The sequence below is a fragment of the Dendrobates tinctorius genome, unplaced genomic scaffold, assembly GCF_039654945.1.
Source record: "Dendrobates tinctorius isolate UK_male_01 unplaced genomic scaffold, ASM3965494v1 ptg000111l, whole genome shotgun sequence".
NCBI lineage: Eukaryota > Metazoa > Chordata > Amphibia > Anura > Dendrobatidae > Dendrobates > Dendrobates tinctorius.
The window spans coordinates 11,849,912-11,876,622 of record NW_027361779.1 but is presented as its reverse complement, the minus strand read 5'-3'; the positions used below and the strand labels follow the sequence as shown (position 1 = coordinate 11,876,622).

Here is a 26,711-nt window from a genome sequence, read left to right as displayed (position 1 = left end):
TGCCACCCTGTTTTTAAAGGGACCAAAAGTAATTGGGCAGATTAAATAATTGTAAATAAAATGTTCATTTCTAGTACTTGGTTGAAAACCCTTTGTTGGCAATGACTGCCTGAAGTCTTGAACTCATGGACATCACCAGACGCTGTTTCCTCCTTTTTGATGCTCTGCCAGGCCTTCACTGCGGTGGTTTTCAGTTGCTGTTTGTTTGTCGGCCTTTCTGTCTGAAGTTTAGTCTTTAACAAGTGAAATGCATGCTCAATTGGGTTGAGATCAGGTGACTGACTTGGCCATTCAAGAATATTCCACTTCTTTGCTTTAATAAACTCCTGGGCTGCTTTGGCTTTATGTTTTGGGTCATTGTCCATCTGTAGTATGAAACGACGACCAATCAGTTTGGCTGCATTTGGCTGGATCTGAGCACACAGTATGGCTCTGAATACCTCAGAATTCATTCGGCTGCTTCTGTCCTATGTCACATCATCAATAAACATTAGTGACCCAGTGCCACTGTCAGCCATGCATGCCCAAGCCATCACATTGCCTCCGCCGTGTTTTACAGATGATGTGGTATGCTTTGGATCATGAACTGTACCACGCCTTCGCCATATTTTTCTCTTTCCATCATACTGGTAGAGGTTGATCTTGGTTTCATCTGTCCAAAGAATGTTCTTCCAGAACTGTGCTGGCTTTTTTAGATGTTTTTTAGCAAAGTCCAGTCTAGCCTTTTGATTCTTGATGCTTATGAGTGGCTTGCACCGTGCAGTGAACCCTCTGTATTTACTTTCATGCAGTCTTCTCTTTATGGTAGATTTGGATATTGATACGCCTACCTCCCGGAGAGTGTTGTTCACTTGGTTGGCTGTTGTGACGGGGATTCTCTTCACCATAGAGACTATTCTGCGATAATCCACCACTGTTGTCTTCCGTGGGTGCCCAGGTCTTTTTGCATTGATGAGTTCACCAGTGCTTTCTTTCTTTCTCAGGATGTACCCAACTGTAGATTTTGCCAATCCTAATTTTGTAGCAATTTCTTGGATGGGTTTTTTCTGTTTTTGCAACTTAAGGATGGCTTGCTTCACCTGCATGGAGAGCTCCTTTGACCGCATGTTTCCTTCACAGCAAAACCTTCCAAATGCAAGCACCACACCTCAAATCAACTCCAGGCCTTTTATCTGCTTAATTGAGAATGACATAACGAAGGGATTGCCCACACCTGTCCATGAAATAGCCTTGGAGTCAATTGTCCAATTACTTTGGGTCCCTTTAATAACAGGGTGGCACATGTTAAGGAGCTGAAACTCCAAAACACTTCATCCAATTTTAATGTGGATACCCTCAAATGAAAGCTGAAAGTCTGAACTTCAACTGCATCTGAATTGTTTTGTTTAAAATTCATTTGGGGATAATGTCTAGAACCAAAATTAGAAAAATGTTGTCTCTGTCCAAATATATGTAGACCAAACTGTAACCCCACCCACAGCCCTGATTGTCAGCAAGCAGGTGGGGGCGGGGTTACACGGATTACCTGGAATCAGGCTCTATGCCCTTACATTTTGCTGCTTTCAGAATAAATAGCAAAAACCTACTGACAGATTCCCTTTAACACTGCAGTCAATCAGCATCAGAGTTCAGCTGATCATGTCTTTGGGATGTCATCAAATCCACTCCTGGTGAAGACCGACCACTGGAGCAGCAGAATTCAGAGAAATAAGTAAGATTTCTTTCACATCAATCTCTTTACAAAAGCCTCTTTAACTTATAAATGTTTTGGGATTATGAGCTTTATTTAGATCCCAGTTTAAAACAGTTACACTACCGGTCGAAAGTTTAGGGTCACTTAGAAATGTCCTTATTTTTGAAAGAAAAGCACAGTTTGTTCCAATGAAGCTAGCAGTAAATGATTCAGAAATACACTCTATACATTGTTAATGTGGTAAATGACTATTCTAGCTGGAAACTTCTGGTTTGTAACGCAATATGTACATAGGAGTACAGAGGCCCATTTCCAACAACCATCACTCCAGTGTTTTTATGGTACTTTGTGTTTGCTAACTGTGTAAGAAGGCTAATGGATGGTTAGAATACCCTTGAAAAGTATGTTAGCACAGCTGAAAACAGTTTGGCTGATTAGAGAAGCTATAAACCTGACCTTCCTTTGAGCTAGTTGAGAATCTGGAGCATTACATTTGTTGGTTCCATTAAACTCTCAAAATGGCCAGAAAAAAAGAACTTCTGCTGGCCTTCAGGGCAGAGTGGCAAAGAAACATGGATTTTTGTGATAACTCACCGTAAAATCCTTTTCTCCGAGACACTCATTGGGGGACACAGATACTGTGGGTGTATGCTTCTGCCGCTAGGAGGCTGACACTAAGTGAAAAAAAGAGGTTAGCTCCTCCTCCGTCGTATACACCCTCGCCCCTATTGCGGGCGGAACTCAAGTTTGGTGCCAAAGCAGTAGGAGGACAACAAAATCAGCCTTAATACAGGTACAACATGTCCAGAAAAGGACCACCCTTATATCACATAAATAGATGCGTATTAACCCCTTCATGACCCAGCCTATTTTGACCTTAATGACCTGGCCATTTTTTGCAATTCTGACCAGTGTCCCTTTATGAGGTAATAACTCTGGAACGCTTCAACGCATCTTAGCGATTCTGAGATTGTTTTTTCGTGACATATTGGTTTCATGTTAGTGGTAAACTTAGGTCGATAATTTTTGCGTTTATTTGTGAAAAAATCAGAAATTTGGCGAAAATTTCGCAATTTTCAAATTTTGAATTTTTATTCTGTTAACCCCTTCATGACCAAGCCTATTTTGACCTTTATGACCAGGCCATTTTTTGCAATTCTGACCAGTGTCCCTTTATGAGGTAATAACTCAGGAACGCTTCAACGGATCCTAGCGATTCTGAGATTGTTTTTTCGTGACATATTGGGCTTCATGTTAGTGGTAAATTTAGGTTGATAATTTTTGCGTTTATTTGTCAAAAAATCAGAAATTTGGCGAAAATTTAGAAAATTTTGCAATTTTCAAATTTTGAATTTTTATTCTGTTAAACCAGAGAGATATGTGACACAAAATAGCTACTAAATAACATTTCCCACATGTCTACTTTACATCAGCACAATTTTGGAAACAAAATATTTTTTTGTTAGGAAGTTATAAGGGTTAAAAGTTGACCAGCGATTTCTCATTTTTACAATAAAATTTACAAAACCATTTTTTTTAGGGACCACCTCACATTTGAAGTCACTTTGAGGGGTCTATATGGCAGAAAATACCCAAAAGTTACACCATTCTAAAAACTGCACCCCTCAAGCTACACAAAACTACATTCAAGAAGATTATTAACCCTTCAAGTGTTTCACAGGAACTAAAGCAATGTGGAAAGAAAAAATGGACATAATGAATTATTATTACATTAATTTTTCCAACAAAAATTTTCTTTTAGCATCAATTTTTTCATTTTCACATGGGAAACAGGATAAAATGGATCCTAAAATTTGTTGGGCAATTTCTCCTGAGTACAACGATACCTCATATGTGGCCATAAACCACTGTTTGGGCGCACGGCACGGCTCAGAAGGGAAGGAGCGCCATTTGACGTTTTGAATGGAAAATATGCTGGAATATTTAGCGGTTGCCATGTCGTGTTTGGAGAGCCCCTTGTGCATAAACATTGGAGCTCCTCCACAAGTGACCCCATTTTGGAAACTAGACCCCCCCAAGGAACTTATCTAGATGCATAGTGATCACTTTGAACCCCCAGGTACTTCACTAATTGATCTGTAAAAAAAAAAAATACTTTTTTTTTTCACAAAAATTTTCTTTTAGCCACAGTTTTTTCATTTTCACATGGGCAACAGGATAAAATGGATCCTAAAATTTGCTGAGCAATTTCTCCTGAGTGCACAGATACCTCATATGTGGTCATAAACCACTGTTTGGGTGCACGGCAGGGCCCGGAAGGCAAGGAGCACATTTGACTTTTTGAATGGAAAATTAGCTCCAATCGTTATCGGACACCATGTCGCATTTGGAGAGCCCCTGTGCACCTAAACATTGGAGGTCCCCCACAAGTGACCCCATTTTGGAAACTAGACCCCCTAAGGAACTTATCTAGATGTGTAGGGAGCACTTTGAACCCCCAAGTGCTTCACAAAAGTTTATAACACAGAGCAGTGAAAATAAAAAATGATTTTTTTTCCTCAAAAATGATTTTTAGCACACTATTTTTAATTTTCACAAGGCTAACAGGTGAAATTGGACCACAAATCTTGTTGTCCAGTTTGTCCTGAGTACGCTGGTACCCCATATGTGGGGGGGAACCACTGTTTGGGCACACGGCAGGGCTCAGAAGGGAAGGAGCGCCATTTGACTTTTTGAAATGCAAATTACTTCCAATCGTTAGCGGACACCATGTCGTGTTTGGAGAGCCCCTGTGTGCCTAAACATTGGAGCTCCCCACAAATGACCCCATTTTGGAAACTAGACCCCCTAAGGAACTTATCTAGATGTGTGGTGAGCACCTTGAACCCTCAAGTGCTTCACAAAAGTTTATGACGCAGAGCCGTGAAAATAAAAAAAATGTTTTTTCCCTCAAAAAATTATTTTTTAGTGCGCAATTTTTTATTTTCACAAGGGTACCAGGATAAATTTGACCCCAAAATTTGTTGTCCAGTTTGTCCTGAGTACGCTGGTACCCCACATGTGGGGGGGAACCACTGTTTGGGCACACGTCGGGGCTCGGAAGGGAAGTAGTGACATTTTGAAATACCTGACTTTGATGGAATGGTCTGCGGGCATCATGTTACATTTGCAGAGCCCCTGATGTACCTAAACTGTGGAACCCCCCCACAAGTGACCCCATTTTGGAGACTAGACCCCCAAGGAACTTATCTAGATGTGTGGTGAGCACCTTGAACCACCAAGCGCTTCACAGAAGTTTATAACGCAGAGCCGTGAAAATAAAAAATATTTTTTTTTTCCTCAAAAAAAAAAATGATTTTTAGCCAGCAATTTTTTTTTCACAGGGGTAGCAGGATAAATTGGACCCCAAAAGTTGTTGTCCAGTTTGTCCTGAGTACGCTGATACCTCATATGTGGGTGGGGACCACTGTTTGTGTACACGTCGGGGCTCGGAAGGGAAGTAGTGACATTATGAAATGCTGACTTTGATGGAATGGTCTGCGGGCATCATGTTACATTTGCAGAACCCCTGATGTACCTAAACTGTGGAACCCCCCCAACAAGTGACCCCATTTTGGAAACTAGACCCCACAAGGAACTTATCTAGATGTGTGGTGAGCACCATGAACCCCCAAGTGCTTCACAGAAGTTTATAACGCAGAGACGTGAAAATAAAAAATATTTTTTTTTCCTCAAAAAAAATGATTTTTAGCCAGCAATTTTTTTTTTCACAAGGGTAGCAGGATAAATTGGACCCCAAGAGTTGTTGTACAGTTTGTCCTGAGTACGCTGGTGCCCCATATATGGGGGGGAACTATTGTTTGGGCACACGTAAGGGCTCGGAATGGAAGTAGTGGCGTTTTGAAATGCAGACTTTGATGGAATGGTTTGCGGTCGTCATTACGTTTGCAGAGCCCCTGATGTGCCTAAACAATAGAAACCCCCCACAAGTGACCCCATTTTGGAAACTAGACCTCCCAAGTAACTTATCTAGATGCCTGGTGAGCACTTTGGACCCCCAAGTGCTTCACAGAAGTTTATAACGCAGAGACATGAAAATAAAAAAATAAAAAATTTCCACAAAAATATTTTTTTAGCCCCCAATTTTTTATTTTCCCAAGGGTATCAGGAGAAATTAGACCCCCAAAGTTGTTGTGCAATTTTTCCTGAGTACGCTGATATCCCATATGTTGGGGTAAACCACTGTTTGGGCACACGTCGGGGCTTGGAAGGGAGGAAGCACCGTTTATCTTTTTGAACGCAAAATTGGCTGGAATCAATGGTTGCACCATGTCGCGTTTGGAGACCCCCTGATGTGCCTAAACAGTGGAAACCCCTCAATTCTAACTACAGCCCTAACCCCAACACACCCCTAACCACAGCCCTAACCCCGACACATCCCTAACCCTAATTCCAACCCTAACCATAACCCTAACCCCAACATACCCCTAACCCTAATTCCAACCCTAACCACAAGCCTAACCCTAATTCCAACCCTAACCCTAATTCCAACCCTAACCCTAATTCCAACCCTAACCCTAATTCCAACCCTAACCCTCTTTCCAACCCTAACCCTCTTTCCAACCCTAACCCTAACCCTCTTTCCAACCCTAACCCTAACCCTCTTTTCAACCCTAACCCTCTTTTCAACCCTAACCCTCTTTTTAACCCTAACCCTCTTTTCAACCCTAACCCTAATGGAAAAATAAAAATAAAAATATTTTCTTTATTTTATTAGTTCTGCCTACCTATGGGGGTGATAATCGGGGGGTTTATTTACTTTTTCTTTCATTTTGATCACTGTGAGAGTGATCAAAATGAAAGAATGGAATCTGCAGCCGGCAGATTCGGGCGGGCGCACTGCGCATGCGCCCGCCATTTCCTAAGATGGCGGCGCCCATCATCCGGACCCGAGGGACACCGGGGGGGACGGGGGGACTCAGGAGGTATCGGGGGGGTGAGGGGGGGATCGGAGGCTGGCGTGGAGCAGAGGGAATGGGATGGGGGCAGATGATGACAGCGGCGGCAGATCGCCGCTGTCATTCAGTTGCGGGGGGGGGCGATCGCCGGTGGGGGGGGTGGAATCGGTGTCTAGAGCCATGTCCGATGCTACAGCAGCGTCGGACATGGCTGGATTGTAATATTTCATCAATTTTCATTGATGAAATATTACTATCGCTCTGATTGGCTGTTTCACTTTTAACAGCCAATCAGAGCGATCGTAGCCACGTGGGGGCGAAGCCACGCCCCCTGTGGTGAATTACAAAGCCCCCTGTATCTGCGGGTCGGGTGACCTTTCAGTGACCCCGGTCACCCGGCCCGCAGGGGGGCTTTAAAGTCATGACGCCTCATAGGCGTCACTGGTCAGATTTGAACCAGGTTTCATGACGCCTATGTGGCGTCATTGGTCGTGAAGGGGTTAAACCAGAGAGTGATGTGACACAAAATAGTTACTAAATAACATTTCCCACATGTCTACTTTACATCAGCACAATTTTGGAAACAATTTTTTTTTTGTTAGGAAGTTATAAGGGTTAAAAGTTGACAAGCGATTTCTCATTTTTACAACAATATTTACAAAACCATTTTTTTTAGGGACCACCTCACATTTGAAGTCACTTTGAGGGGTCTATATGGCAGAAAATACCCAAAAGTGACACCATTCTAAAAACTGCACCCCTCAAGGTGCTCAAAACTACAATCTAGGAGATTATTAACCCTTCAGGTGCTTCACAGGAACTAAAGCAACGTGGAAGGAAAAAATGGACATTTTATTTTTTGCAACACAAATTTTCTTTTATCATTAATTTTTTTCATTTTCACATGGGCTACAGGATAAAATGGATCCTAAAATTTGTTGGACAATTTCTCCTGAGTACACCAATACCTCATATGTGGTCATAAACCACTGTTTGGGCGCACGGCAGGGCCCGGAAGGGAAGGAGCACCATTTGACTTTTTGAATGGAAAATTCGCTCCAATCTTTATAGGACACCATGTCTGTGTACCTAAACATTGGAGCTCCCCCACAAGTGACACCATTTTGGAAACTAGACCCCTTAAGGAACTTATCTAGATGTGTAGGGAGCACTTTGAACCCCCAAGTGCTTCACAAAAGTTTATAACGTAGAGCAGTGAAAATAAAAAATCATTTTTTTTCCTCAAAAATGATTTTTTAGCACGCTATTTTTTATTTTCACAAGGGTAACAGGAGAAATTGGACCACAAAAGTTGTTGTCCAGTTTGTCCTAAGTACGCTGGTACCCCATATGTGGGGGGGAACCACTGTTTCGGCGCACGGCAGGGCTCAGAAGGGAAGGAGTGCCATTTGACTTTTTGAAATGAAAATTAGCTCCAATCGTTAGCGGACACCATGTCGTGTTTGGAGAGCCCCTGTGTGCCTAAACTTTGGAGCTCCCCCACAAATGACCCCATTATGGAAACTAGACCCCCTAAGGAACTTATCTAGATGCATAGTGAGCACTTTGAACCCCCAGGTGCTTCACAGAAGTTTATAACGCAGAGCCGTGAAAATAAAAAATATTTTTTTTTTCTTAAAAAAATATTTTTAGTCCGCAATTTTTTATTTTCACAGGGGTACCAGGATAAATTGGACCCCAAAAGTTGTTGTACAGTTAGTCCTGAGTACACTGGTACCCCATATGTGGGGGGGGACCACTGTTTGGGCACACGTCGGGGCTCAGCAGGGAGGTAGTGACATTTTGAAATGCTGACTTTGATGTCATGGTCTGAGGGTGTCATGTTACATTTGCAGAGCCCCTGTGTGCCTAAACAGTAGAAACCCCCTGCATGTGACCTCATTTTGGAAACTAGACCCCCCAAGGAACTTATCTAGATGTGTGGTGAGCACCTTGAACCCCCAAGTGCTTCACAGAAGTTTATAACGCAGAGCCATGAAAATAGAAAATAATTTTTTTCCTCAAAAAACGATTTTTTAGCTCGCAATTTTTTATTTTCACAAGGGTAACAGGAGAAATTGGACCCCAAAAGTTGTTGTCCAGTTTGTCCTGAGTACGCTGGTTCCCCATATGTGGGGGGAACCATTGTTTGGGTACACGTCAGGGCTCGGAATGGAAGTAGTGACGTTTTGAAATGCAGACTTTGATGGAATAGTCTGCGGTCGTCATTACGTTTGCAGAGCCCTTGATGTGCCTAAACAGTGGAAACCCCCCACAAGTGACCCCATTTTGGAAACTAGACCTTCCAAGGAACGTATGTAAGATGTGTTGTGAGCACTTTGAACCCCCAAGTGCTTCACAGAAGTTTATAATGCAGAGACGTGAAAATGAAAAAATCATTTTTTTCCACAAAAATAATTTTTTAGCCCCCAATTTTTTATTTTCCCAAGGGTAACAGGAGAAATTAGTCCCCAAAAGTTGTTGTGCAATTTTTCCTGAGTACGCTGATACCCCATATGTTGGGGTAAACCACTGTTTGGGCACACGTCGGGGCTTGGAAGGGAGGGAGCACCGTTTGACTTTGGCTGGAATCAATGGTTGCACCATGTTGCGTTTGGAGACCCCCTGATGTGCCTAAACAGTGGAAACCCCTCAATTCTAACTCCAACCCTAACCCCAACACACCCCTAACCACAGCCCTAACCCCAACACATCCCTAACCACAAGCCTAACCCTAATTCCAACGCTAACCCTAATTCCAAACCTAACCCTAATTCTAACCCTAATTCCAACCCTAACCCTAATTCCAACCCTAACCCTAATTCCAACCCTAACCCTAATTCCACCCTAACCCTAATTCCAACCCTAACCCTCTTTCCAACCCTAACCCTCTTTCCAACCCTAACCCTCTTTCCAATCCTAACCCTAACCCTCTTTCCAACCCTAACCCTCTTTCCAACCCTAACCCTCTTTCCAACCCTAACCCTAACCCTCTTTCCAACCCTAACCCTCTTTCCAACCCTAACCCTCATGGAAAAATAAAAATAAAAATATTTTCTTTATTTTATTAGTTGTGCCTATCTATGGGGGTGATAATCGGGGGGTTTATTTACTTTTTCTTTCATTTTGATCACTGTGAGAGTGCACTTCGCATGCGCCCGCCATTTTCCAAGATGGCGGCGCCCATCATCTGGACCCGAGGGACACCAGGAGGGACGGGGGGACTCAGGAGATACCGGGGGGGGTGAGGGGGGGATCGGAAGTTGGCGGGGAGCAGAGGGAATGGGAAGGGGGCAGATGATTACAGTGGCGGCAGATCGCCGCTGTCATTCAGTTGCGGGGGGGCGATCGCCGGTGGGGGGATGGAATCGGTGTCTCCAGCCATGTCCGATGCTACAGCAGCATTAGCCATGGCTGAATTGTAATATTTCATCAATTTTCATTGATGAAATATTACTATCGCTCTGATTGGCTGTTAAAAGTGAAACAGCCAATCAGAGCGATTGTAGCCACGTGGGGGCGAAGCCATGCCCCCTGGGGGAATTACAAAGCCCCCTGTATCTGCGGGTCAGGTGACCTTTCAGTGACCTAGGTCACCCGACCCGCAGGGGGGCTTTAAAGTCATGACGCCACATAGGCGTCATGGGTCGTTTTGGCACGACTTTTCATGACGCCTACGTGGCGTCAAAGGTCGTGAAGGGGTTAACTAAACAGAAACAGAGCCAACTGGCTAATAGGGTGGGTGCTGTGTCCTCCAATGAGCGTCTCTGAGAAAAGGATTTTACGGTGAGTTATCACAAAAATCCATGTTTCTCCTTCGCCTCATTGGGGGACACAGATACTGTGAGACGTCCTAAAGCAGTCCCTGGGTGGGATGGGTGGTTGACTCACCGATCCAAGCTACATGCACCTCTTGTTTAAAAGGTACGCCACCGCTGCTTGGAGAATCCTTCTACCCAGGCTCGCATCCGCCGAGGTCTGAGCATGGATATTATAATGTTTGGCAAATGTGTGCAGGCTGGACCAGGTTGCTGCCTTGCAAACCTGTTCCGTCGAAGCCTGGTGCCGAAGCGCCCAAAAGGCGCCCAGTGCCCGGGCAGAGTGCGCTCCGATCCCTGCTGGAATCGGCGTGCCTCTAATGAGGTAGGACTCCTGAATCTTCCAACGAATCCATCTGGCTGTGGTCGATTTTGAGGCAGCGAGTCCCTTCCTGCGCCCTTCGGGAAGCACGAACAGCGTGTCCGTCTGACGAAAGGGTGCCGTCCGCGACACATACCTCCGGAGGGCTCTTACCAGGTCTAACGTGTGAAGAGCCTTTTCCACATGGCGCACCGGTGCTGGACCAAATGAAGGCAAAACAACATCTTCATTAATGTGAAAAGAGGACAGAACTTTCGGCAGAAAAGGAGGGGCTGGTCTGAGGACCACCTTATCCTTATGGAAAGTGAGGAACGGAGCTAGGCAGGATAGGGCTGCCAGCACTGAAGCCCGCCTGATGGAAGTGATGGCCACTAGGAACACCACTTTCCAGGAAAGGTACCTCAAAGAGATATCCTGAAGCGGTTCAAATGGAGCTTCCTGCAGAACACTTAAGACCATATTAAGGTCCCAGGCGTCCATAGGCGCCTTATAGGGAGGTACCAAGTGGGAGACTCTCTGAATGAAAAGTCTTCACCTGCAAATTGGTAGCAATTCTGTGCTGGAACAGGACGGATAAGGCCGATATTTGTCTCCTGAGGGAACCTGGGGCAAAGCCCGAGTCTAATGCTCTACCGACTGAGCTATCCGGGCTCTCTAAGCCCAACTGGAGAAAAGCCAAGATGTTGGGGATCGAGAATCCCAGCGGGGAAACACAAAGCAAAGAACACCTTCCAGGTGTAGTGGTAAATTCGTGCTGAAGCAGGCTTCCGGGCGCTAATCATTGTAGCGACCACCTCGCTCCCGAACCCTGCCTGGGTTAGAATCCAAGATTCAACGGCCATGCTGTCAAATACAGGGTCCCTGAGTTCGGGTGGTAAATCGGCCCTTGAGACAGTAGAGCTGGGCGTTCTGGCAGGCGCCAAGGAACGTCGGCGAGCAGCTGCATTAGATCTGCGTCCCACGCTCGACGGGGCCAGCCTGGGGCCAGCAGAATCTCCGGCACCCCTTCCGTCTTGATCTTTTTGATGACTCTCGGAAGTAGTGGCAGTGGGGAAATATATATGGGAGGCGAAACTGGTTCCATGGCAGAACCCACGCGTCCACCGCGAATGCCTGCGGGTCCTTGGCCTGAGCGACATATGTGGGCACCTTGGCATTCACTCTGGAAGCCATCAGGTCCACATCCGGAGCTTCCCACAGTTAACAAATCTGCTGAAAAACTTCGGGATGTAGAGACCACTCTCCGGATGCAAGACCCTGCCAGCTGAGAAAGTCTGCCGCCCAATTTTCCACGCCCCGGAATGTGGACAGCCGAAATCACCGAGTGGTTTGCTTCGGCCACTGAAGAATGAGCTCCACCTCGCGCATGGTTGCTCTGCTGCGGGTGCCCCCTTGATGATTTATGTAAGCCACCGCCGTGGCATTGTCCGATTGAATCCAGACGGGGCGGCCTGCTAGAAAGTGAAGAAACTTCTGCAGAGCCAGTCGAATTGCTCGTATCTCCAATAAGTTGATCGGGAGGCATGCCTCCTGTGGAGACCACCGTTCCTGGGCTGTGTGGTGGCGAAACACCGCTCCCCCACCGAGGAGACTGGCGTCGGTTGTCATTACCAGCCAATGATCTGGGGGGAAAGGTTTCCCCTGGGCCAAAGAGGAACTGGTTATCCACCATCCGAGTGACTGCCTGACTTGAGAGGACAGACGGCACCGCCAATCGAGCGTGAAAGGATTCTTGTCCCAGGCTGACAAGAGGGCGTGCTGCAGGGAGCGAAGGTGGAACTGGGCGACAGGTATCGCTTCCATTGCTGCCACCATTTTCCCTAGAATCCTCATCCCGGATCGGATGGTATGAGGGACTGTTTTGCGAAGTTTCTGGACTCCCTGACGGAGAGCTAGCGCCTTTTCCTGAGGGAGAATTACCAACCCTCGGCAAGTGTCGAAGATCATTCCTAGGAAGGAGATCCTCTGAGCTGGCACAAGGGATGACTTCTTTGCATTGCCAAACATCCTAAGCGGGCAAGAGTATCTAGCGTGATGTTGACCTTTTCCTCGCATGCCCGTATTGATGGGCCCTTGACCAAGAGGTCGTCCAGATAAGGCAAGACGACTATGCCTCGAGAATGCAGTGTGGCCATGACAACTGCCATAACCTTTGTGAACACTCTGGGAGCTGTGGCTAGCCCGATGGGTAGCGCTACGAACTGAAAATGTTGATCGCCGACTGTGAAGCGTAGAAACCTCTGATGAGGAGGAAAAAAGGGAATATGCAGATATGCGTCCTGGATGTCTATTGAGGCAAGTTTTGTGACGCAACAGCGATCTCACCAGCGAAACAGGGTCCGGCCCCCCTGCTGGTTATCGCTGATCGTCCTGGAATGGCCAGGACATTTTTTTGATCGCTGGTCTCCCGCTGGCCAGCACGCATCGCTGCGTGTGACAGGCGGGAGACCAGCGATCAGCACACTGGTAACTAAGGTAAACGTCGAGCTTCTAAGCGGCGCGCAGCGCTTAGAAACCCAATGTGTACCTTAGTCACCAGCGCGCTGGTGCAGGGAGCTGGTAACCAAGGTACACATCGGGTTTCTAAGTGCCGCGCGCCGCTTAGAAACCCGATGTGTACCTTGGTTACCAGCTCCCTGCACCAGCGTGCTGGTAACTAAGGTACACAGTGGGTAACTAAGCGACGTGCATTGCTTGTTACCCCCGTGTCGCTGGTGCTGATCGCTGGTGAAGCTGCCTGTTTGTCAGCTCACCGGCGATCATGTAGCGACACACCAGCGACCCTGACAAGGTCATATTTTTTCGGGATCGCTGGTGCGTCGCTATGTGTGACGAGGCCCTAAGTGGTATATTTGTTTTCTTTCATTAGCCTTATCGGGACTAATGATCTAATCGTTATTTTTTCTGTTACTTGAATACTAGTATAGAGAAAAAAAATGCTATGTTTCCCTTTAGTAGTTTTCCTGTGCAACAGTAGGCTGTGAAGTCTGACATGGCAATATGTGTTTTTCCAATCATCTATACAGTACATTGAGTCAAACACGTAATATTTTAATAAAACTGATTAGTAGTTATTTTTGGAATAGTTTTGTTTTTTAGCAGTAGACTTAATGTAGGCAAATTAGACTACTGGCTGTCCATCTAGTTATCGACGGACCCGTAGAAGAGCAAGATTAAGGTGAAACGGCCGTAGTCCGTCAGGCTCTTTCACCTGCTAAACTCCCCTGACACCTGCACACTGCACTTTAACATTATTTTTATGTCATCCTAATGGTGGATTAAAGATATGTATTACTAATGATAGGGTGAGTAGACGATATCTTTCCTACTCTTGTGTCCCTCTGGTTATACCTTAATACTATGTACCCAGTGTAGTAATACACAGTTATAGCACTACTGCTTAAAGGATTATGAGCATTGTGAACGACAGATGGGAAGAACCGTGTCCGAGCGCTAGCCGCAGGACATGGGATTCTGGAAATAGACAATTGGGAGCTGTGCTACTCCGTTTTAATAACACCAATAAGAATGAATGAAAGTTACAGTCACAGAGTAGCACTACAAGTTACAATGTTTCCATAACTCCCATTCACCTCCATGTGAGTAAATACAACAGTACGGATTAGCAGCACTCAGATGCTTTCATAACTATCTGCTGGAGCTAGCGAGTGGGCGCTGTTATTCCAGGCTCAGCCATGAACGGCTCAGATGGAATACCCCTTTAACAACATAAGATGGTGATTTCAATTACCTGCTAAATCCTGAGGTAGTGATCAAGCTTCTGTTTCCAGTCCAGGACAGATTCAGCCACTGGACTAGTGTGCAACGAGGCAAGAGATACTCCAAAGAGGCATCAGTCAGAGTGGCCCAATAAGGCTGTAAACTTAAGTGGGTGTACTGAAGAGGATCACAGCAGTGCTGATACAGGAGCTTGCATGTCTGTGCCAGGCGACACAAGTCCGGAAGTGCTAAGTGGCTAATGATCAACTGGATTAGCTAAAGGAAAGACAAAACGCAAAATTCGATGTTAGTATTAGTAATTCCCTTTTCTTAGTAACAGTGCACTGTGAATGGTGCATGCACATGGCACGTATGTAATCACACATGACAAATTAGACAAGTACAGATCTCCTCTATTGACCATTAATAAGCATTGACAGATCTACTTTGAAGCTAAAGAGTTTTTGGGGCATATTCCAAAACTTCTTGTGAAAGAAGTATATTTTATAATGCACATATATTATAAAAACACCCTCAGGTTCTACTGAGACCTATTTAGAGGAACTACATTAGATTCTACTTATACCAGTATCACTGCTCCAGAAATTTAGTAAAAGATTCATCAATAGATACAAGCTAACGGTGATTAGCGAAACGCGCGTCGGGGTGTCCCGGGATGTGGCTGCTGTGCTTCTTTATGTGAGTATTTACTCGCTGCCTTTTTACCCCGCTTTCTCTTCCCTTGTCCGCCTGTGGTTTTTTTACATGGTGCTGTTTACACTATAAGTTGGACAGTGGAGGCTACATGGTCAGCCAGGTCCTATCTTAGTGCCATGGGATTTTCCATTTGAGGACTTTATTGTTTAACCCTTACGGCTATGAGGGATTGTTACTTGGGGTAAGCTACTTTGGCTGTTACTTTTTGTTTGCCTGATGAAACAGTTCCCGGTTCTTTGGTGTTTACTCTCATGCATTGTCTATATGTGCTATATTTTATCTTTTGTATGTATTAATAAAGACTATTCATTTTATGGAAAACTCCTGTGGTTCTCTGGTTTTCTACTATAGATACAACTGAGTAGCTTGGTTCCCAGTTAGCAGAAAATACTGAGATGCTGCATTATTGTATGCTATCTAATTCTGGTGCGTCAGCGCTATGTGGCCACGTGCCAAGAGACAGGTATGTGTGCCAATCAGGAATATGCTTAAAAAGAAGCAGATGGTCTTGTAATGGTCACTTGCACACACGTGGTCAAAATTGTTGGTACCCCTCGTTTAATGACAGAAAAACCCAAAATGGTCACAGAAAAAACTTGAATCTGACAAAAGTAAAAATAAATAAAAAATCTATGAAAATGAACATTGGACTATTCTGAAGTGGCCTTCTATGAGCCCTGACCTAAATCCTAGGGAGCATATTTGGAAAGAGCTGAAACATGCCGTCTGGAAAAGGCAACCTTCAAACACGAGACAACTGGAGCAGTTTGCTCTTGAGGAGTGGGCCAAAATACCTGTCGAGAGGTGCAGAAGTCTCATTGACAGTTACAGGAATCATTTGATTGCAGTGATTGCCTCAAAAGGTTGTGCAACAACATATTAAGTTAAGGGTACCATCATTTCTGCCCAGGGCTATTTCATGAGCTTTATTTTTTTAAAATTCTGTGGAAGCATGGTTGAAAAGCAATGTCTGACTTTTTCATTTGTTCAGTTTCATAGATTTTTTATTTATTATTACTTTTGTCAGATTCAAGTTATTTCTGTCACCATTGTGAGCTTTTCTGTCATTAAACGAGAGGTACCAACAATTTTGACCACGTGTCTTGCCACATTCTACTTCTAAATAAGCAAAGAAAAAAATATACAGAGCGCACACATCCCTCATTTTAGAAAAGCTTCAAGCTAAAATTTGCTGGTCAGGTTTTGGACCTCACGATCATGAGAGTAAAATACATATCAATAAGACAGAGATGAAAGCGTCTATCGATATGGTCTACTTTCCGACTGAATAACTACACTGAGGGATAATTATATGGAAAGGCGAGAAGTTATCACTTCATAGTGGGGGCCACTAGTTTCTAAATGACATCTACTTTTGGATACTGTAGACAAAAGTAACCATTTTCATGGAAAGACATAATTTATTATTATTTTTTTTAAAAGCACTGCAATACATTGAACAAGTATGTCCATCTTAATATTCAGATGCCAGAAAAACCCTTTATGCCTATGTGGCAGTCGTAACTTTTGCACCAGCACTATTCAGCTGTGTGAAGGGCCTGCAGAGGTCTGTGATTCTTCTGCTTGGTTTATCTGCACGCCATCTACATAGCAGTGTTATGCTTGGTACTTTCGTGTTGATGAATTGCTTAACACAGCAACTCCTATGTATACAGTGCGCAAGAAAACAGAGCAAAAAAAGCACAATGGTCACAGCATCCTGTGCAAACAGCTGATTGTCAGGGGTTGCAAAAGTCAGACCCCTACCGATTAGACTATTGATAGGTCATCAATATCTAGACAAACTTGGACTACATCATCAATATCCAATACCTCAACAGTCTGATAGATAAGGGTTCTAAAGGTTCGACCTGCACCTATCAGTTGGAGAACAGGACTGCTTGTTTAGCTCTTTTGGTAACTCTCAAAGGTTTCATCGGGAGGGACAAGCTCAGCCTCCTCTCAATTCAAAGAGTGTTAAGAATGCAGTGGTCATTCTCAATCTCTGCTTTCCCGATAGGCGAGAGAGAGTCTCAAGGGTGGGATAACACCTATTTTCCTATGTATATGGCACAAAATGCTTCAAATGAAAACAGCCGTTTATTGGCAGCAGCAGTTATAACTTCTTGATACATATGTTTTAGAACTCAAAATTTTGTATTCTATAATTTTGGTCAAACACCATATCTTGAAAGATAAACAGCAGACAGTATAAAAAGTTCTTGGCCTCTCGAAGGGGTTTTCTGGGCTTATAGACATATGTGTTGTAGCAATGTTATTCACTTGGGAGTGATCTGAGGTATCACAGGAACGGTTTTAATTTAAAGTCCAGCTGGTGTATTTCAGTCCTCAAACTACATCATAGGAAACTCAAATACAGCCTTTGTCCAGCATAACGTAAAACATAAAGTAACAAGTCCATACATTAGCAATGGTTAGCCCGCCTGGCTTAAGGTACTGTCACACTTAGCGATGTACCAGCGATCCCGACCAGCAATATGACGCGGTCAGGATCGCTGGTGCATCGCTAAGTGGTCGCTAGTGAGCTGCCACATAGGCAGATCTCACTAGCGACATCGTAGGGGACGGGGATCGCTACTTACCTGTCCCACTAGGCGATCCTGCGCCCTCCCGCCCAGCTCCACGCGTCGCTCGTCCTCACAGCAGGAAGCGCCGCAGGAAGTGACCGACGAGAAACAGTCCTGAACGTTCTCGCGCGATCAGCGATAACCAGCGGGGGAGCCGGTCGTAGGTAAGTATCAGACACAGAGATATCGCTAGCAATATCGCTATAACGTCACTAGTTATAGCGATATTGCTAGCGATATCTCTTAGTGTGACATGCCCTTTAGAGTCTAGCTTCTTAGTCCTTTAGCAAAGGCACTTAATCCAGGAGATCTGCACACCTCCATACACAGCCATGTGTGAGACAAACAGGTATCAATTCACAAAATGAACCACACTCTGGGGTGGAGATATGGTGAGCAGCCTTCTCTCCCAACTCATCAGTGGCTCACAACCAATCTGTCATGGCCAATTAACCCCTTTTAGTCCTACATGTACTAAAGCATTACTATAAGGCTGTGTGCACAAGCTGCGGAATCTACTGCAGATTCATCCGCGCGGATTTTGCAAAATCTGCAGATAAATCCGCAGGTCAAACGACCTGCGGTTTATCTGCGGATTATAGCCTGAGGTTTTGCCCTTCGGTTTATCATCTCCGCAATGGAGGAGATGGTAAACCGCTGCGGAATCCGCACAAAGAATTGACATGCAATTCTTTCTGCGGATTTGAAACCGCAGCAAAATCCGCGCGGAAAATTCCGCAGCATCTGCACAGCGGTTTTTGAATTCCATAGGTTAGAATGCTACTGTACACCGCAGCAAAAACTGCTGCGGATCCGCAGGGCCAAATCCTATGCGGATCAGCAGCAGAATCCACAGCCTTAGTTTATCTCCTAACCTTTAGGTGCCAGACAGCCAGCTTACAGTACCTATACATATCCGAATGATTACTATGTTATGCTCTCAAACATACGGTAAGTAATTATATTCATTGTCTTGGACACTTCTATGCTGCATCTTTATTCTTTTGATCTGTCAAGGGATTATTGTTAGTAGGATTAAATAAATCTAATGAGTCCAAAGGAGTACAATTCATATGGCTTCTCTCCCCTCTCACTGACATTGTTGCCACTTCCAGCTGTGTCCACACCCCGCTATTACAGTTTGTAATGTGGTGCATAAATACTCTTGGTGTGCCCTGCTCTTCTATTGTACTTTGGGCACCATGTGAAGCACAATGGCCCCAATTCAGCAATCAGAAACGCTTTGAAAGTGCTCTGTTGCGCTAAAATTTTGCAACTTGCTTACTCCAGTCCCGAACTGGAGTTAAATTTGTTTTGGGGAGCACATCACTTTTAGGACAGACCCGATTCATTAAGAAGAATCCTCTTTTTAAGAGGTTGTCCACTACTTTAACACTGATTATGTATCTTTAGGATAGCTCATCAATGGATGATCGGTGAGGCTGCCTTTGCCGAACAGCTGATCCCGATGCTGTCGGCAGCTGAAACTGCTCAGTTACGGAGTTGTACAGCACAGTTCCATCGACCTAATAGTGGCCACCTGTTGATTTGAATAGGGGTTGGATACATAGTACCAGGCTGCGGCCACTGTAGAGTGCGCTGTGCAGCTCCTGCCGATACTGTGACGAGCGGGGTGCTGGGTTTCGCACCCCTACCGATCAGACACTGAGGACCTATCCCAAGGATAGGCCATCAGTGTTAAAGTAGTGAACAATCTCTTTAATGAATCAGGTATGTTTCACTCCAACACATCCCTCATTAATACTGGCATGTGTGAACAACACTGATCTTGATAAATCAGGAACAATACCTTCAAAGATGGCTAGGGAATGGGAAAGCAGTGAGCAGTTTGCAGTAATTGGAATACTAGGTGTGATGTTGTATGCTGGCAGTTAAGAGGAAGGGACATGTTCAGTGGCAAGGATTTACAAAAGCAAGGCACAAAAAAACAGGCACTCACGTGCCAGACAGGCTTACAGAGGCATCTAAGTTACATTAGTGAGTAATCTTTTTCATGCAAATCATTATTTGTAGATTGTTAATATCTATATAATTTTGAGTGCACATTTAAGAAACAAAAATATAATTGAATGCAAAAATATATATTTTTCTGTGACACTCAGTTATTTTTTGTCATTAAGGCTAGGTTCACATTAGCGTTTGTGATCACTGCGTTTCGTATGTGTGCGCAAACGCATGTCAAAACGCATACTAACGCATGTTTACGCCACGTTTTTTATCTACATCAGCTTACGCCTGACGGCAAAAAACGCTGCATTTGCATTTTTTCAGCGCATGCATTCGGAAAATTTCCTTGACACAAGCCACACCTAATGGGTGTGTCTCATTTCTCAGACATGAATATGTGGAACGCATGAATATGCGAACGCATGCGTACGCATGTCCTTGCGTATGCATTTGTTCCCATAGACAGTAGTGCGTTTATTTAACGCACCCATCCGCATGTGCATGACTGCGCATATTTGACGGATTTTTGCTGCTTCCAAAAATCCAAAGTGATGTGTTTGCCAGACCCCGCCGCACACCGAAAAACAACGCATGCGTACGCTGATGCATGTGAACTGATGCAAACGCATGCCCCTGCGTACACCATGTTAAAGATAGGAAAACATGACGCATACGGATTGCTGCGGATGAAACGCTGCGCAAACAGACGCTAATGTGAAAGCAGCCTTAGGGCCCCGTCACACATAGCGACGAACCAGCGATCCCGACAACGATATTACCTTGTCAGGATCGCTAGTGAGCTGTCAAACAGGCAGCTTCACGAGCGATCAGCACCAGAGACAGGAGGGTATCAAGCGACGCACGTCGCTTAGTTACCCACAGTGTACCTTAGTTACCAGCGCGCTGCTGCAGGGAGCTGGTAACCAAGGTGTACATTGGGTTTCTAAGCAGCGCGCGGCACTTAGAAACCCGATTTGTACCTTGGTGACAAGCTCCCTGCACCAGCGCGCTGGTAACTAAGGTACACATCGGGTTTCTAAGCGCTGCGCGCCGCATAAAAACCCGACGTTTACCTTAGTTACCAGCGCGCTGATCGCTGGTCTCCCGCCTGTCACACGCAGCGATGCGTGCTGGCAAGCGGGAGACCAGCAATCAAAAAAAATGTCCTGGCCACTTCAGGACGATCAGCGATAACCAGCAGGGGGGCCGGTCGCTGGTCAGTGTCACACACAGCGATCTCGCTGGGAAGATCGCTGTTGCGTCACAAAACTTGTGACTCAGCAGCGATCTCGCTAGCGAGATCGCTATGTGTGACGGGGGATTTAAGTCTAATATAAACTCAAGAGGCTGTCCGAGATTATGTAATTTCCCTAACAGCAGTCATGTGATAACATAAGATAACCATAGGGCACATTTCAAAGGTAATTGCACTTCCAGGTAACTTTTCAGCATAAACTGTCCTGTGTGTACGTGAGGAATAATACTACATCTGATCGTTATACTTGTGTTCACCGATTTCACCAGTTTTTCCATTTTGCAGGCTCTCTATAAAGAAGCATTCCCATCAGTTTTTATCCTCTTAATATATTGCAATTATATAGCATTGCGTACTTACAATTACTCATTTTATCGTTCTACCCAGTTAGTTATTCTCTTTTGTCTATTCTATGTAGAAACAGGAAGTCTCTTGTCCCTGCAGATATCATTCCCCTCTACAACTCCTGACTCAGCTGATCCCTCCTTGCCCTTGCCATAGGCTTTTGCAACAACTCATGAATAATACAAGGAAAATTGATCTCCTGTTTCCACATAGAGCTTAAGAGGAGTCAGCTAGTCAGTTGTTAATCACATGATGCCATAGACCTAATGGAAAACAGATTAGCTGGGTAGAATAGTAAAATGAGCAACTGTAAGTACACAGGGCAATATAATATGATGATTGCAATATATAAAGAGAATATTAAGAATTTTGAATTTTCTATTTTCTCTCCCTACCCCTCTTCATAAAGAATAATGGGACGTGTCACAAGACCATCTTGTCTGAACAAGGCATGGTGGAGAGGAAGAAGTGACTGATATTGGGGAAGGATGCCAATTTATCTGCTAAGATCTACTACAATTTGGCTATACTAATAATTTATGCAGTTAGTTGAAAGCACAGTTCAATGTTAAAATCCCTCACTTTTCCAGTACTCCCTGATGGTACTGCAGCTGGGCACATGGTGTGCCCGCGGTGATGATGCTGGCAGGTATGGCACATGATCATTAATATCTGTGATTGGCTGCAGAGGTAAAAGATGCACAGCACAACTAGTGGGGACAACCGGAGCAGTGGGACATTTGAATGACGAGGTGAGGGTATATTATTATGTTATCTCATTCCTCCTGTAAAATTCATATGATTTTAGAAAAAGCCTCGGACATTTTCAGATGTGACATGTTACAGAAAAGCAGTAGAGAAACTTTAGCCGCAAGAGAGTCCTTTGTTTTCTATTAGATTATTTTTGGCACATTAGTTGTACCCCTGGACCTAAAGCCAGACCATAAAAATGTAGCATACAGAGTCTCCTGTCCGGCTATGGACAACTTTCTAATCAGCTGGGTTCTGCACACGACAAGTGGCAGACACAACTGTTATGTGTGAAGTCAGCCTAAGGGCTCATGCAAACGAGTGTATGAATCGGACGTGTACCATCCGATTTTTAATACGTGGTCATGTAGCTGTATGAAAATGGATCACACAAGGACATAAAACCGAATACACATGGATGAAAATATGATGAAAGTTAGTAAAATATTCGAGTTTTCTGGATGAAACTTGGACGATTTTTCAGCCACTCATCTGCAGGCACCATTAGGGAAAGTTCACAAGAGGATATAAAAAAATTGTTACATGTTTCATCCAGAAAAGTGGGATGATTTTTTTTATAGCAGAAAGGGTGGGTCTCATTTGATTTACGGAAGAAACTAGTGCATGCAGCAATTTTTTTTTCACACGCAGATTCGGTCAGTGAAAAAAAATAAATAAATTAAAAAAAAATCGCTCATCTACACTGTCCCATTGAAAACATTGGTCTGAATCCTGTCCATTTTTCTCATGGACAGCACTCGGACCGAAAATATAGTCCAGTGAAAGAGCTATGAGACAAATTTGGATAAAGTTAATTGCAGTATGCATTTACGGGGGAGGGGGGGGAATAAGTATTTGATACACTGCCGATCTTGCAAATTTTCCCACCTACAAAGAATGGAGAGGTCTGTAAATGTTATCATAGGTACACTTCAACTGTGAGAGGCAGAATGTAACTCACACAGAAAATCACATTGTATGATTTTTAAATAACTAATTTGCATTGTATTGCATGAAATAAGTATTTGATACCATAGAAAAACAGAACTTAATTTTTGGTACAGAAACCTTTGTTTGTAATTACAGATGTCAGATGTTTCTTGTAGTTACTGAACAAGTTTGCACACACTGCAGTAGGGATTTTGGCCCACTCCTCCATACAGATCTTCTCCAGGTCTTTCAGGTTTCGGTGCCATCACTGGGCAACATTTAGTTTCTGCTCCCTCCAAAGATTTTCTATTGGGTTCAGGTCTGGAGACTGGCTAGACCACTCCAGGACCTTGAAATGCTCCTTCTAGGGCCACTCTTTGCCCTGGCTGTGGGTTTTGTGTCATTGTCATGGTGGAAGATCCAGCCATGACACATTTTTCATGCTCTGAGGGAAGGGAGTTTTTGGCCAAAATTTTGCAATATATGACCCCATTCATTCTCCCTTCAATACGGTGCAGTCGTCCTGTCCCCTTTGCAGAAAAGCACCCCCAAAGTATGACGTTTCCCCTACCATGACTGACAGTTGGGACGGTGCTCTTGGGGTTGTACTCAACCTTCTTGTTCCTCCAAACACGGCGAGTGGAGTTGATACCAAAAAGTTCTATTTTGCTCTGATCTGACCAGGACCTCCTCACATGTCGTCCCTGGATCATCCAGATGGTAACTGATGAAATTTAAATGGGCCTAGACACGTGCTGGCGTGAGCAGGGGACCTTGCATGCCCTGCAGTATTTTATTCCATGACGGCGTAGTGTGTTAACGGTAATGTTTGAGACTGTGGTCCAAGCTCTCTTCATGTCATTGACCAGGTCCTCCTGTGTAGTTACGGACTGATTCTTGACCTTTCTCAGAATCATCCTTACCCCATGAGGTGAGAGTTTGCATGAAGCCCCAGACCAAGAAAGATTGACAGTCATCTTGTGTTTTTTCAATTTTCTAATAATTGTGCCAACAGTTGTTGCCTTCTCACCATGCTGCTTGCCCATGTTCCTGTCACACATCCCAGCCTTGTGTAGGTGTTCAACTTTGTCCCTTGTGTTCTTAAACAGCTCTCGGGTCTTGGCCATGGTGGAGAGGATGGAGTGTGTGAACAACTGTCTTTTATACAGGTAACGAGTTCAAAGAATGCAATTAATAAATGCAATGAGTACAGAGTAGAAGCGTTTCTTAAAGAAAAACTAACAGGTCTGTGAGAGCCAGAATTCTTGTTGGTTGGTAGGTGATCAAATACCGTATTTTTTGGATTCTAAAACGCACTTTTTTCCCCCAAATTTGGGGGGAAAATGGGGGTGCATCTTATAATTGCGGATATACCTTACCAGCCGCGGTGGAGCAGGGTTCCAGGGTCGCGGCAGGAGGACAGAGTGGAGCGCTGCTGCAGGCCACAGGCTGGGACAAGGGGGTGTCCGGATGTGCGGCGCGCCGATGCAGGTGTTCGGTGCTGCGGTTGTCCGGTGGTGCTGCTGCAGGGGCTCTGCCGACATTTTGTGAAAGGCTAGGGCCCCCGCAGTTCCATGGTTTCCTATGCGATTGGCTCCAGGAAAATGGCCGCCGGGGTCGGCGCATGCGCAGATGGAGATCTTCGGCACCAAGATCTCGGGAGATGAAATCTCAGTGCTGAAATCTCATCTCCTGAGATCTTAGTGCCAAGATCTCCATTTGCACATGCACCGCCCCCCGGCGGCCATTTTCCTGGAGTCAACCACATAGGAAATCATGGAACTGCGGGGGCTCTGGCCTTTCGGCAGAGCCCCCACAGCACCAGAGAAACCCTCAGCAGCACCGGAGACACCCCCACTGCACCGTCAGATACCCCAGCAGCAGCACATTGGAACACCCCCTTATCCCAAGCCTGCAGCATCACCCCACTCCTGCCTCCTCCAGCAGCGACCCTGGGACCTTGCTTCACCCCTGGTAAGCAATAAAATGCATGGATTACAAGAAGCACCACCATTTTAATAAAAAAAAATTTTTTTCCTATTTTGCTCCTCAAAATTAGGAGTGCATCTTATAATTCGAAAAATACGGTAAATTGGACAAATGCAATCTGATAAAAAAAACAATGTCATTCAATGAGGCTGTGCAGATCTGCCAAATTTTTTATCAGCTGTTGTAGAAGAAATGAAGATCGTCACTCACCATGTTTTATAGTAAAAGTCCTTTAATCCAATGAACAGGACGTCACAGTGGTAGGAAGGGGGTGTGTGGGAGAGGGAAAGAGAGGATATTTCTTCTACAGGAGTCATATTTTGCACTGTCAGTTCTAATATGTGGCATAAAGCTCAACTATATGGGAGTTAATTGGACTTTCTAGTGTGGACTGGTGTCTGTTTCACTTTCTCAGCTGTATTCGCATAAGAACAAAATCTCAGAATGCTATGATTTCTCTCCAAAATCTGCGAGAAAAAAAATGGCATGCCATATGGACCATCAGCATAGTATGTGATTTTTACGGATACATTACAACTCTATAGCAGAGGAAACTGAAAAGGCCCCTATAAAAGATTAATAGTTGTTGAGTGAAAATAAACAGATTGTACAGTGTACACAGACAGCACACAGATGACAAGTGAGAAAAAATTATCCCATTATACTGGATGAAAATGGGGACGATATTTTTTAAACTCCAGTGTGAGTGAACTGAAAGCGAACACTCTCAGTATTGCTAACCAATATGGAGCTAAGGACAAGAACGCCTAGCCTATCTGGGCTACTGAGCCTGGCGGTTACTCATAGGATGCGGACGTATTCCGGTTTTCAGTTGCCCCTAATAAGGAGACTTAGTTATAGCATTTGTCTGGTTTGGATTTCAGGGTAAATACATTACCACATCTTTCTCTGCAGAGGAGTAAATTGGTGCCAAGTCCTCAAGAAAAGTGTCCATGTTGACCCAGCCTGTGATAAGGCACGTGCCAGACACTTGACCAGGGGTGAACACTTTTACATGTGGCTTCCCACTGGAAACTGGTTACTAAATACATAAATGATGCATCTCAAAGTAACAATATGCTTTCTGTATGACTTATTAATTCCACCGTAGGAATAACAGTTTAGCCACTCACGTATGTATGTTATCTTACCTCATAAGGCAGCTTGTCAAAATAGCCATTATTTGTCCAATCCCTGAGGCTGGAGCTACTGAACTGATTAGTAAGGCAGTCAATTCCACAGCCATCTTTATCATATTCATCATCATCCAGATCATTCATATCAATGGCGACTGTCTTTAAGGAAAGCATGGGTTTCTCTTTTACACCATGTAATTCCACAGCATCTAACTCGGTGTAGTATTCCAAGAGACTGCTATTAATTTCCAGGCGTAGGAGATTTGTTGGGAAATTGATTTCTTTTATACAGGGTGTGAACTGGCGAGCCTGAGGAGAATGGACACGGGTGGGTTCTGCCGACCAGATTGTTTCCCATCTAGACATGACACAGAATATGTTAGCATTTCCTCCAGCTCATAATTGCTTCTATATTTCATTATATTTATTTTTCTCATTTATATAGTGCCAATAAGTCCACGGGGCTTATTTTCCTCGCTTATATATCTCTTATTCTGTAACACTTTATAGACATAATCACTGTCCCCGATGGGGCTCACAATCTAAATTCCCTATCAGTAT

The 26,711-nt window shown here is 44.5% G+C and overlaps 1 protein-coding gene across 5 annotated transcripts in view; it reads right to left on the bottom strand.

Annotated features, from left to right (window-relative positions):
- Positions 1 to 26,711, bottom strand: part of FBXL4 (F-box and leucine rich repeat protein 4) — a 130,580-nt gene that overhangs the window by 38,076 nt on the left and 65,793 nt on the right. For all 5 annotated transcript variants that reach the window (XM_073589521.1, XM_073589522.1, XM_073589518.1 and 2 more), the window contains exons 3-4: positions 26,166 to 26,508; positions 14,504 to 14,748 (exon numbers count right to left, since the gene is read on the bottom strand). In XM_073589521.1, the coding sequence (XP_073445622.1) occupies positions 14,504 to 14,748; positions 26,166 to 26,508 (588 nt within the window). The remainder of the gene's footprint in view (positions 1 to 14,503; positions 14,749 to 26,165; positions 26,509 to 26,711) is intronic.